Source organism: Staurois parvus, unplaced genomic scaffold, assembly GCF_062004578.1.
Source record: "Staurois parvus isolate SC_StPar_1 unplaced genomic scaffold, SC_StPar_1.0 ptg000377l, whole genome shotgun sequence".
NCBI classification, from domain to species: domain Eukaryota; kingdom Metazoa; phylum Chordata; class Amphibia; order Anura; family Ranidae; genus Staurois; species Staurois parvus.
The window spans coordinates 1,532,501-1,545,000 of NW_028318173.1; the positions used below are offsets into that span (position 1 = coordinate 1,532,501).

Here is a 12,500-nt window from a genome sequence, read left to right on the forward strand (position 1 = left end):
TTTGACTGGTTTTCTTGTTATCATTAACATATTTTATATAAATTACTTATCAGAACAATACGATAATGATGGGGGGGTCTATTGTTGCTGGGGCGGATCGATTGTTGCTGGTGAGGGGGGCTACTGTTACCGATAGGGGTCTATTGTTGCTGGGGTTCTATTGTTGCTGGGGGATCTATAGTTGCCGGTGATCTACTGTTACTGGGTGGATCTATTGTTGTTGGGTGGTTCTATTGTTGTTGTTTGCAGGGAATATATATTTCACTGGTTTTCTTGTTATCATTAACACATTTTATACAAAATTATAATGATGGAGGAGGGGGTCAGTTATTGCTGAGGTGGATCCATTGTTGCTGGCAGAGGTTTATTGTTACTGGCAGGGGACTATTTTTATTGGTGTAGGTCTATTGTTACTGATACGGGGTCTATTGTTGCTGGGGTGGATCTATTGTTGCTGGGGACATATTGCTGCTGGGGAGCTATTGTTGCTGGGTGGATCTATCGTTGCAGGGGTGGATCAATTGTTGCTGGGGTGGATCTATTATTGCTGGGGATCTATTGTTGCTGAGGTGGAGCTATTGTTGCAGTGGGGAGTCTATTATTGTTGGTTGCAGGGAATCTATTTTACTGGTATTCTTGTTATCTTTAATAAATTCCAAACAAATTAAATTACACCATAACATGAAACTGGGAGGTGGGTGTGGGGGGAGTTAGACCAGTGGTGCTCAGAGGTGGGTAGGGGGCGGAGACAAGCAGTGACTGGAAAGGGGGCAGTACCTGCACCTATTCACGGAGCATAGAAAGTCCTGCGAACCTCTCAAGCATACCACATATTCTGACCATATTTTGCTGCCTATTTCCTATGATCGTTGGCTCCATCTAGTGGCCATAATGTTTTGGGGGGTTTTTTTCCCTAAAATATCTCAACCAGGAAAATACTGCATTATGGTCACTAGGTGGAGCTGGCGATCAGAGGAAATATGAATCGAAATACACTCAGAATTCATGATGGATGGAACCTATTTTTCATCAATTTCGTGCTGCTCACCTGTCCATCGGACGTTGGTGAGGTTCGTTTACAGAATGGGAGGTCCTACGTACGGCTCAGACCTAGTGAGGGAATCTGAACCATAACAACTCCCGATGGATTCGGTAGATTTAATGCCCCGGAAGAATGTTTGGGCAAGGCTGGTTCCCTACGACCCATCTATAGTAAGAGAGAACGCAGAGAACACCAGATAGAGTAGCAGGTTTTTCTTCACACCGTAAACGAGCTCACATTGGAAGGTGCAAACCACACATCGAGATCTCGGAGTTATTTTTAGCCGGCTTCCGCTCCAGTGATGTAAATGCCGCCATGCGATCCTTATGTGCGATTTACACCTTTGATGAGTTGTTTTGATACATTTTAAATTAAAAAAAAAAAAGAAAACTGCTACACTAGCAGGCATTTCCTATGCCCTCTCGTACTATGCACCTACTCTACGTGGAGAAGGATCTTACCAGCCATTATCACGGGCTATGGACTATGGTCATGGACTATGATGGGCTATCAGTCCGGCTATGAATGGTTTGGATAGTGTGGCACCCTTCTAGCGTAGATAGTTTTTGGCTTCTTATGTAGCCAATGGGACTACATACATTGCGCATTTGGAAGGAGCTTCCAGAACATAGGAAGAGAGATAACCAGCCTGAATACATTAATTACCATGCTCTAGCCAATCCCTGGAGAGGAGTGTCCACAAGGTGGCTGGACAGGTTATACGTAGTCTGAAGCTCTGGGGAGACTGTTGTTCTCCAGCAGGTGGACGTCAAAAGCTTTTAGAGCTGCTAGGAGGCAGCCTGTGGACTGAGTTGGAAGGAGACAGCTCTCCTGAGGACTTGTGAGTAATGACCTTGAACTGATACCTGGTGACTGCCTGCTTCTAGAACATAGGAAGGGAGATTCAAATGACCAATCTGAATATTTATCCTGCTCTGGTCAAACCCTGGATAGGAGTGATGATCTTGAACTCATACCGGGTGATTGTGTGCTTCCAGAACACAGGAAGGGAGATTCAAATAACCAGTCTGACTATTTATCCTGCTCCGGTCAAACCCTGGATAGGAGTGTCTACAAGGTGGCTGGAGAGGTGATACATAGTCTGAAGCTCTGGGGAGACTGTCGTTCTCCAGCAGGGTGACTTCAAAAGCTTCTAGGGCTGCTAGAAGGCAGCCTGTGGACTGAGTTGGAAGGAGACAGCTCTCCTGAGGACTTGTGAGTAATGACCTTGAACTAATACCTGGTGACTGCCTGCTTCTAGAACATAGGAAGGGAGATTCAAATGACCAATCTGAATATTTATCCTGCTTTGGTCAAACCCTGGATAGGAGTGTCCACAAGGTGGCTGGAGAGGTGATACATTGTCTGAAGCTCTGGGGAGACTGTCGTTCTCCAACAGGGAGACTTCAAAAGCTTCTAGGGCTGCTAGGCAGCAGCCTGTGTCCACGAGGTGGCTGGAGAGGTGATACATAGTCTGAAGCTCTGGGGAGACTGTCGTTCTCCGGCAGGGAGACTTCCAAAGCTTCTAGGGCTGCTAGGAGGCAGCCTTTGGACTGAGTTGGAAGGTGGCAGCTCACCTGAGGACTTGTGAGTAATGACCCTGAACTGATGCCTGGTGAATGCATGTTTCCAGAATATAGGAAGGGAGATTCAAATAATTAGTCTGAATATTTTTCCTGCTCCGGTCAAACCCTGGATAGGAGTGTCCACAAGGTGGCTGGAGAGGTGATAAATAGTCTGAAGCTTTGGGGAGATTGTCATTCCCCGGCAGGGAGACTTACAAAGCTTCTAAGGCTGCTAGGAGGCAGCCTGTGGACTGAGTTGGAAGGTGGCAGCTGTCCTAAGGACTTGTGAGTAATGACCCTGAACTGATGCCTGGTGACTGTGTGCTTCCAGAACATAAGGGAGATCCAAATGACCCTACAGAGCTGGGAACATGATCCATCACTTCCTCTTGTTCCAGCACTACAGTTTTACTGCTACAGGGAGGCTCTCCTGTGCAAAATCATGTATATATATGTGATTTTGCACTTACGCCTCAGAGGGTCACATGCGCGCCACTGGCAGATTGCATTTGCTGCGCACTGCCAAAGCAGAAGCCGATCTGTGAGTCCTGGCGAACGGATGTTCACGGGCACCCAGAGATCGTTGGGCAAGTAGGAAGAACAGAGCTGTACCCATGTTTACCAGTGTGATTAGTACAGTAATCAACACATATTTTTAGCACTTATCACTGTATTGGTGTCACTGGTCACCACAAAGTGTCAGTTAGTGAAAAAATGTCCGTTGCAGTATTGCAGTCCCGCCATAAATCGCCGCCATTACTACTATACAGTAAAAATAAAATGGCAGTTTATGTCCCATAGTTTGTAGACGCTATAACTTTTGCGCAAACTAATCAATATACGTTTTATGGGGATTTTTTTTTTTTTAACAAAAATATGTTGCAGAATATATTTTGGCCTAAATTTGTGAAGAAATTATATTTGACATTTTTTAGTGAATATATTTTATGGTAGAAAACCAAAAAGTACGTAAATAACTAATCAATATCACCTGCCTGACGAAGGGGCCCTGCATGGCTCCAAAACGTGGCCTTTGTCTATACCATGTGACCACAGGATTAAAATTTATTTAACCACTTCCAGTCCGGACACTTTCACCCCCTTCCTGTCCAGGCCAATTTTCAGCTTTCAGTGCTATCACACTTTGAATGACAATTGCGCGGTCATGCAACACTGTACCCATATGAATTTTTTTGCATTTTTTTGAGACAGATAAAGCTTTATTTTGGTGGTATTTATTCACCACTGGGATTTAAATTTTTTTTGCTATGTAAATGAAAAAGTCCAAAAATTTTGAAAAAAAGTGTTTTTCTTATAAAATTTTGCAAATAAATAGTATTTGATCATAAATCTTGGACAAAATGTATTCCGTTATATTTTTAGTTAAAAAAAATAACCCAAATTAGTTAATAACCAAAAATTATAATTTTTAAAACATTTTTTTACATTTTTTTTATATTTTTATATTATTATTTATGTGTTTGTTTGTTTTTTTACATACTGTCACCACGGTGACACTGTACTACTTGTGGGGGGTGATGAAGATTTTTTTTTTTTTTACACTGATTGCTTTTACACCCATAAAGGCTGTAAAATCAATCATTTTTCCTCTCTGGCTGCATTCTTGCAGCCATTGAGAAATACTGTGAGAGCTGTGATTGGTCACAGCTTGTCACATGGTACAAGGCTGTTGTGAATAGCCTTGTACCATGTGACCTCTGTGATCATTCACAAATTTCACACGTAGTAAGCAATGATGTCAGAAGTGACATCTTGCTTACTACTCTGCATGTGATCACTGATTGGCCAATCAGTGATCATATGATCAGGACCTCGTACAGAGGTCTCGTGCGATGATTGCTGTTCTACTGTGTCCGGAGGATTGCGGTGTTGCGTACTCCCAGGGAGCACTCACAAGCAGGGAGCGGGGAGGCCGTTTATAAACGGCCACCTGACCTGCACTGCCACCGTCCGGCCGTTTATATACATGGGCCGGACGGGAAGTGGTTAGAAAAAATTGCAACACCAAACATTTTATTCTCTAGGACCTCTGCTGAAATATATAGAATGTTTGGGGGTTCTAAGTAATATTCTAGCAAAAAAAGCTGATTTTTATATCTAAATGAAAAGTGTCAAAAAAGGCCTAGATTTCAAGTGGTTCAGTGGCCTCAGAGAAGAAGACCCACTTCAGTGAGGACACACACATATATATACACTATATTGGGAAACTTTTTGGCCACGCCCTCCAAATCATGTGATTCAGGTGTTCCAATCCCCTCCATGGCCACGGGTGTATACAATCAAGCCCCTAGGCATGCAGACTGCTTCTACAAACATTGGTGAAAGAATGGGTCGCTCTCAGGAGCTCAGTGACTCCAAGCGTGGTCCCGTGATAGGTGGTCACCTGTGCAATAAGTCCATCCGTGACATTTCCTGGCTACTAAATATTCCACGCTCAACTGTTAGTGGGATTATAACAAAGTGGAAGCAACTGGGAACAACAGCAACTCAGCCACCAAGTGGTAGGCCACGTCACATGACAGAGCGGGGTCAGCGCATGCTGAAGCGCACAGTGCGCAGAAGTCACCAACTGTCTGCAGAGTCAATAGCTAAAGACCTCCAAACTTGGTGTGGCCTTCAGATGAGCCCAACAACAGTGCGTAGAGAGCTTCATGGAATGGGTTTCCATGGCCGAGCAGCTGCATCCAAGCCTTACATCACCAAAGCAGGGGATGTCTAGGTGTAAAGCACACTGCCACTGGACTCTGTAGCAGTGGAGACGTGGTCTCTGGAATGACCAATCACGCTTCTCTGTCTGGCAATCCGATGGACGTGTCTGGATTTGGCTGTTGCCAGGAGAATGGTACTTGCCTGACTGCATTGTGCCAAGTGTAAAGTTTGGTGGAGGGGTATTATGGTGTGGGGATGTTTCTCAGTGGTTGGGCTTGGCCCCCTAGTTCCAGTGAAGGAACTCTTAAGGCGACATTCTGGACAATTTAATGCCTCCAACTTTGTGGGAAGAGTTTGGGGATGGCCCCTTCCTGTTCCAACATGACTGCGCACCAGTGCACAAAGAAAGGTCCATAAAGACATGGAGGAGCCAGTTTGGGGTGGAGGAACTTGACTGGCCTGCACAGAGTCCTGACCTCAACCCCATAGAACACCTTTGGGATGAATTAGAGTGGAGACTGTGAGCCAGGCCTCCTCCCCCGACATCAGTGCCTGACCTCACAAATGTGCTTCTGGAAGAATGGTCAAACCTTCCCATAGACACCCTCCTAAACAGGGGCGGACTGACAACTCATGGGGCCCCAGGCAATAGGGGATCATGGGGCCCCTGTGTCCTTGCCCAAAAAAAAAAGCCTATGAAAAAGGTACCAGGGGCATCTCATGGGGCCCCTTACTGACCCTGGGCCCTCGGGCAGTGTCCGAGTTTCCAAATGGTCAGTCCGCCCCTGCTCCTAAACCTTGTGGACAGCCTTCCCAGAAGAGTTGAAGCTGTTATAGCTGCAAAGGGCGGGGCCAACTCAATATTGAACCCTACGGACTAAGACTGGGGGCCATTAAAGGTCATGTGCGTGGAAAGGCCGGCCAACCAATACTTTTGGCAATATAGTGTATGTGTACAAGCGGCGGGAAGAGGTTACTCCCTTCCTATATAAAGCTTGTATCATGTGTGCATCTATATACGTAGGGTTGATGCTGTATGCTGGTTGCAGTAGTTCATCCGCTCCCATTTACTTTGATTGGATTCGTGGTTTATTTCCCAGGAAGGGAGTCTCTTCTGTTCACAGGGGTCATGTCCTGGGTGGAGGACGCTCTTCTACTGAGTGAAGTCTCCGTTTCTCTAATTTACCAACAGGTCTGGTGCAAGATTCCATTTGGGGGTGGGTGGCCCATTTCTCATACAACACCCCCCTCCCCCTCCAAAAGAGGGCTACACTTTATTTAGGTGCAAAATTGAAAATAAATATAATTCACTCACATGCTCCAAATGAACAACGTGGCTGTAAGAGCCTCAAACATGATCCACCAGTGGCCTGCAGAGCGTCCCACCGAGCTTCTCCTCTCTGACGCAGTGCTCTGCCGATAGACTGGGGAAAGGAACTTGCAACTATCAACGGAAAATGGCCGTTGTTGATCACAAGGCACTTCCTGGAACGATGCGGCGGATTGCCGTGCCAAAGTTTTTTTTTGGGGGGGGGGGGGCGGGTCTGAACTTATTAACTCTTATGGCGCTGGACCAAAAACAGGCAAAAAACCATAATGACCTGCTTTATCCCCGGTATCTCTAGATGGGATAAATGAATGCCCACATCTGGAAAACAACTCAATGTATTCCTTTATAGCAAAAAAAACAAAATGTAAACCTGAAGGTGGATTATTTTTTTTTTATTTTAATGTAAAAAATTGATATAAAACAACTGTAAAAAGTTATTTTTTTTTCAATCTTTAAAAATATTTTTTATTTTTATTTTTTAGTATTAATGATCTACTGTTCTAATTTTATTTATTATTTATTTAATTTTAAGACCTACGACTGAGATATGTCATACATTTTTTGTTACTTTTTTTTTTTTTTACTATTAAAGTGGTAGTAAACTCTTTTATCTCCTACGTGTGCAGCCGGCACATGCACTCTGAAGGATCGGCATACCTGTGCTCCTTTTTTTCTGCTGTCACTTTTCTGTGTTTGAAATATGTTTTAAAAAAAAAAATTCAAAACATTTTCTTAAAGTTTTATTATTTTTTATTAATCATGTACTGTGCCTATAGCCTTTTTTTGGTGTTTTTTTTTAAGCTATGGCTTACTACCACTAAAAAAAAAAAAAGGCAGGCTTGTGTGACCATTTGGTCTTTTTTTCTGCTGTCACTTTTCTGTGTTTGAAAAATGTTTAAAAAAAAAAAATTCAAAACATTTTCTTAAAGTTTTATTATTTTTTATTAATTATGTACTGTACCTATAGCCTTTTTTGGTGTTTTTTTTTTAAGCTACGGCTTACTACTGCAAAAAAAAAAAAGCAGGCTCGTGTGACCATTTGGTCTTTTTTTTCTACTGTCACTTTTCTATGTTTGAACAATGTTTAAAAAAAATCTTTCAAAACATTTTTTTTAAGTTTTATTATTTTTGTATTAATCATCTATTGTGCCTATAGCCTTTTTTTGGTGTTTTTTTTTCTTTAAGCTACAGTTTACTACCACTAAAAAAGAAAAAAAAAGGCAAGCTCATGTGACCATTTGGTCTATTTTTCTGCTGTCACTTTTCTGTGTTTGAAAAATGTTTAAAAAAAATATTGCAAAACATTTTCTTAAAGTTTTATTATTTTTTTATTAATCATGTACTATGCCTATAGCCTTTTTTTGGTGTTTTTATTTTTTTTAAACTAGGGTTTACTACCGCAAAAATAAAGACAGGCTCGTGTGACTATTTGGTCTTTTTTTCTGCTGTCACTTTTCTGTGTTTGAAAAATGTTTACAAAAAAAAATTCAAAACATTTTCTAAAAGTTTTATTATTTTTTATTAATCATCTACTGTGCCTATAGCCTTTTTTTTTTTTTTTTTTTTTAAGCTATGGTTTACCACCACTAAAAAAAAAAAGGCAGACTTGTGTGACCATTTGGTCTTTTTTTCTGCTGTCACTTTTCTGTGTTTGAAATATGTTTTTTAAAAATAAATTCAAAACATTTTCTTAAAGTTTTTTTATTTTTTATTAATCATGTACTGTGCCTATAGCCTTTTTTTTTTTTTTAAGCTATGGTTTACTACCACTAAAAAAGAAAAAAAAAGGCAAGCTCATGTGACCATTTGGTCTATTTTTCTGCTGTCACTTTTCTGTGTTTGAAAAATGTTTAAAAAAAATATTGCAAAACATTTTCTTAAAGTTTTATTATTTTTTTTATTAATCATGTACTATGCCTATAGCCTTTTTTTGGTGTTTTTATTTTTTTAAACTAGGGTTTACTACCGCAAAAATAAAGACAGGCTCGTGTGACTATTTGGTCTTTTTTTCTGCTGTCACTTTTCTGTGTTTGAAAAATGTTTACAAAAAAAAATTCAAAACATTTTCTTAAAGTTTTATTATTTTTTATTAATCATCTACTGTGCCTATAGCTTTTTTTTTTTTTTTTTTTTTTTTTTTTTTTAAGCTATGGTTTACCACCACTAAAAAAAAAAAGGCAGACTTGTGTGACCATTTGGTCTTTTTTTCTGCTGTCACTTGTCTGTGTTTGAAATATGTTTTTTAAAAATAAATTCAAAACATTTTCTTAAAGTTTTTTTATTTTTTATTAATCATGTACTGTGCCTATAGCCTTTTTTTTTTTTTAAGCTATGGTTTACTACCACTAAAAAAGAAAAAAAAAGGCAAGCTCATGTGACCATTTGGTCTATTTTTCTGCTGTCACTTTTCTGTGTTTGAAAAATGTTTAAAAAAAATATTGCAAAACATTTTCTTAAAGTTTTATTATTTTTTTATTAATCATGTACTATGCCTATAGCCTTTTTTTGGTGTTTTTATTTTTTTTAAACTAGGGTTTACTACCGCAAAAATAAAGACAGGCTCGTGTGACTATTTGGTCTTTTTTTCTGCTGTCACTTTTCTGTGTTTGAAAAATGTTTACAAAAAAAAATTCAAAACATTTTCTTAAAGTTTTATTATTTTTTATTAATCATCTACTGTGCCTATAGCCTTTTTTTTTTTTTTTTTTTTTAAGCTATGGTTTACCACCACTAAAAAAAAAAAGGCAGACTTGTGTGACCATTTGGTCTTTTTTTCTGCTGTCACTTGTCTGTGTTTGAAATATGTTTTTTAAAAATAAATTCAAAACATTTTCTTAAAGTTTTTTTATTTTTTATTAATCATGTACTGTGCCTATAGCCTTTTTTTTTTTTTAAGCTATGGTTTACTACCACTAAAAAAGAAAAAAAAAGGCAAGCTCATGTGACCATTTGGTCTATTTTTCTGCTGTCACTTTTCTGTGTTTGAAAAATGTTTAAAAAAAATATTGCAAAACATTTTCTTAAAGTTTTATTATTTTTTTATTAATCATGTACTATGCCTATAGCCTTTTTTTGGTGTTTTTATTTTTTTTAAACTAGGGTTTACTACCGCAAAAATAAAGACAGGCTCGTGTGACTATTTGGTCTTTTTTTCTGCTGTCACTTTTCTGTGTTTGAAAAATGTTTACAAAAAAAAATTCAAAACATTTTCTTAAAGTTTTATTATTTTTTATTAATCATCTACTGTGCCTATAGCCTTTTTTTTTTTTTTTTTTTTAAGCTATGGTTTACCACCACTAAAAAAAAAAAGGCAGACTTGTGTGACCATTTGGTCTTTTTTTCTGCTGTCACTTGTCTGTGTTTGAAATATGTTTTTTAAAAATAAATTCAAAACATTTTCTTAAAGTTTTTTTATTTTTTATTAATCATGTACTGTGCCTATAGCCTTTTTTTTTTTTTTTTTTTTTTTTTTTTTTTTTAAGCTATGGTTTACTACCGCAAAAAAAAGGCAGGCTCGTGTGACCATTTGGTCTTTTTTTCTACTGTCACTTTTCTATGTTTGAAAAATGTTTAACTATGGTTTACTACCACTAAAAAAAAAAAAGGCAGGCTTGTGTGACCATTTGGTCTTTTTTTCTGCTGTCGCTTTTCTATGTTTCTATGTTTGAAAAATGTTTTAAAAAAATCTTTCAAAACATTTTTTTTAAGTTTTATTATTTTTGTATTAATCATCTACTTTGCCTATAGCCTTTTTTGGTGTGTTTTTTTTTTTAATGATGCTTACTGTGTCTTACTTTATGTAAATTGTAAAATCTGCAATTGTACTGGAAGTGTAATGGTCATTTCTATCAATTTACAAAAACCTAATAAAAATAATTTTGGAAATCCCCTCTGGGTTATAATAGCATGTGAATTTTCTAAAATATTTAAAAAATAATATAATAAATATAAAATAAATGATAAACTTGATGAATGTTCCGCTTTTTAAAGGGGTTTCCGCCTCACCTTGGGTTTCAACCCATGGGTTGGATGGAGCCCTAATTCTATAACTAGCCCAACTCTAGAGGTTTAACCTTGCAGGGGGTCAATTGGGTCCATTTTTGGTCGCACACGACTGAAAACTGCACCTCAGCCTTCAGATAAAAGGGGGAAAAAGGCCACTCATCATAAACCAAGGTTACATTTATTGGCGGCATCAGACACAGAGAGAGCGCCAGCCTGTGGTACGCCCAGGTGCCCCTAGTTGACAGTGAACCCTAGGAAGCACCAGCCCTGGGCGCGGCAGATGAACAGCCCGCCGAACGCCCTCACCGTTCATCTGTTCGCCGAACACACCAACGGCCGATGTTCCAATCAAACTTACATTCGACCATCTATCCCACAGGTGTCAAACTGGTGGCCCTCCAGTTGTTGAGGAACTACAAGTCCCATCATGACTCCTTGGGAAAAAAAGCCTCCAAGGTTAAGTTATTTTATGCTAATCAAAGCACAGGCAAGTCCACCAGGTGCAACCAACCCCAACGCGTGTTGGATGTAGAGCAGTTCACGAACGGTGAGGAGCTCGCTCCTGATGCTGGGTGGCTGAAGAGGAAGGTGAAGCTTGGAGAGAAACATCTCTTCACACATTGAAAACCGCCCCTCGAGTTTGATCCCAAAGCGTGAATAAGTTTCCTACTTACCTCTGCTCAGTCACACTATAGATCTCTCCTCTTTGACAGCCGCTGATTCCGACCGGGTCAAAGTCGTGAAAAGATCTGAGAGCCACACCGGAGACGGCCACCAAGTTAGAAGTAAAGCTAACAAGGACAGCTTCACTGTGATAGAAAGGACGACTGAGGTCATGCATCACAGGGATCACCAATGGATTGTTTCTGCAGCTGAGAATATGGACGCCTACGAGAGAAGAAGGCAGGAGAACGAGGCATGAGATGCTATCAGTACAACAAAATGAAGTAATATATGAATAAAACGGGGGAAACATTTATACTGGACCATGACTGATAGGTCTATAAAGGGAAGCCCGTACACTTGGGGCCAGGGGCATGACTCCAGACCAGGGGGTCACATGGCAAAATTGTGAGCTCTCTTTGTGGGAATTGGCAGTTTCTGCCGAGATAATATTGTCGATGGTCTCGATCTTCATTTCCCGGCTAGCTCAGTTGCTCATCAGATCAATAGGTCACATCTAAGGGCCTTATTGTAAATTCTAAGCCCTTTAAACCACAACTGCAACAGGTAAGTCCTGAAAAAGGCCATCTAGAAGGCAGAGTTGAAGTCAATCATAATAGGCAGTGGTGTATTTAGGTTTTGTGCTGCCCTAGGCAACATCAAATTTGACCCCCTGGAGAGAGCCTGACATTGACCAACAACACCCCCCCACCCAAGAGAGCCTTCCACTACCATTGCCCCCATACACCGGCCACTTCCCCCTCAGCAAGAGAGAGAAAGACCCTCACCTTCAAAGCTCTGGATATCTCCAGGAACGAGAGTCAAGCAGCCCTCGGCCTCTCCCAGATCCCTTCTGGTCCCCAAGCGGCATGTGTCCCTTCTTTCGTCCCTTCTTCCAGGAGGGCGGTGCTGCCCCCCTGAAAAATGCCACCCTAAGCAAATGCCTTGTGGTGAATACGCCCCTGATAATAGGTGGTAATGGGCCTTAGCGGTTAGCACTATTGCCTTGCAGCACCGGGGTCCTCAGTTTCAAAGATGCTACCTGCATGCTATCTCCTCCCAAACTCCAAAGACATGCCAGCAGGTTGATTGTCCATATGGAAGAAAAATATATTTGAAATATATTTAAAAAATATTCTTCCCAAATATATTGACATATATTTGAAATGCTACAATTTTAGCCGTAATCAATATATTTCCAAATATATTTCAATAAAAAAAAAAA

The 12,500-nt window shown here is 40.1% G+C and overlaps 1 protein-coding gene across 1 annotated transcript in view; it reads right to left on the minus strand.

Moving 5' to 3' along the window:
- Positions 1 to 12,500, minus strand: part of PAPPA (pappalysin 1) — a 396,585-nt gene that overhangs the window by 57,442 nt on the left and 326,643 nt on the right. The window contains exon 13 of the mRNA XM_089685526.1: positions 11,287 to 11,500. Within this exon, the coding sequence (XP_089541652.1) occupies positions 11,287 to 11,500 (214 nt within the window). The remainder of the gene's footprint in view (positions 1 to 11,286; positions 11,501 to 12,500) is intronic.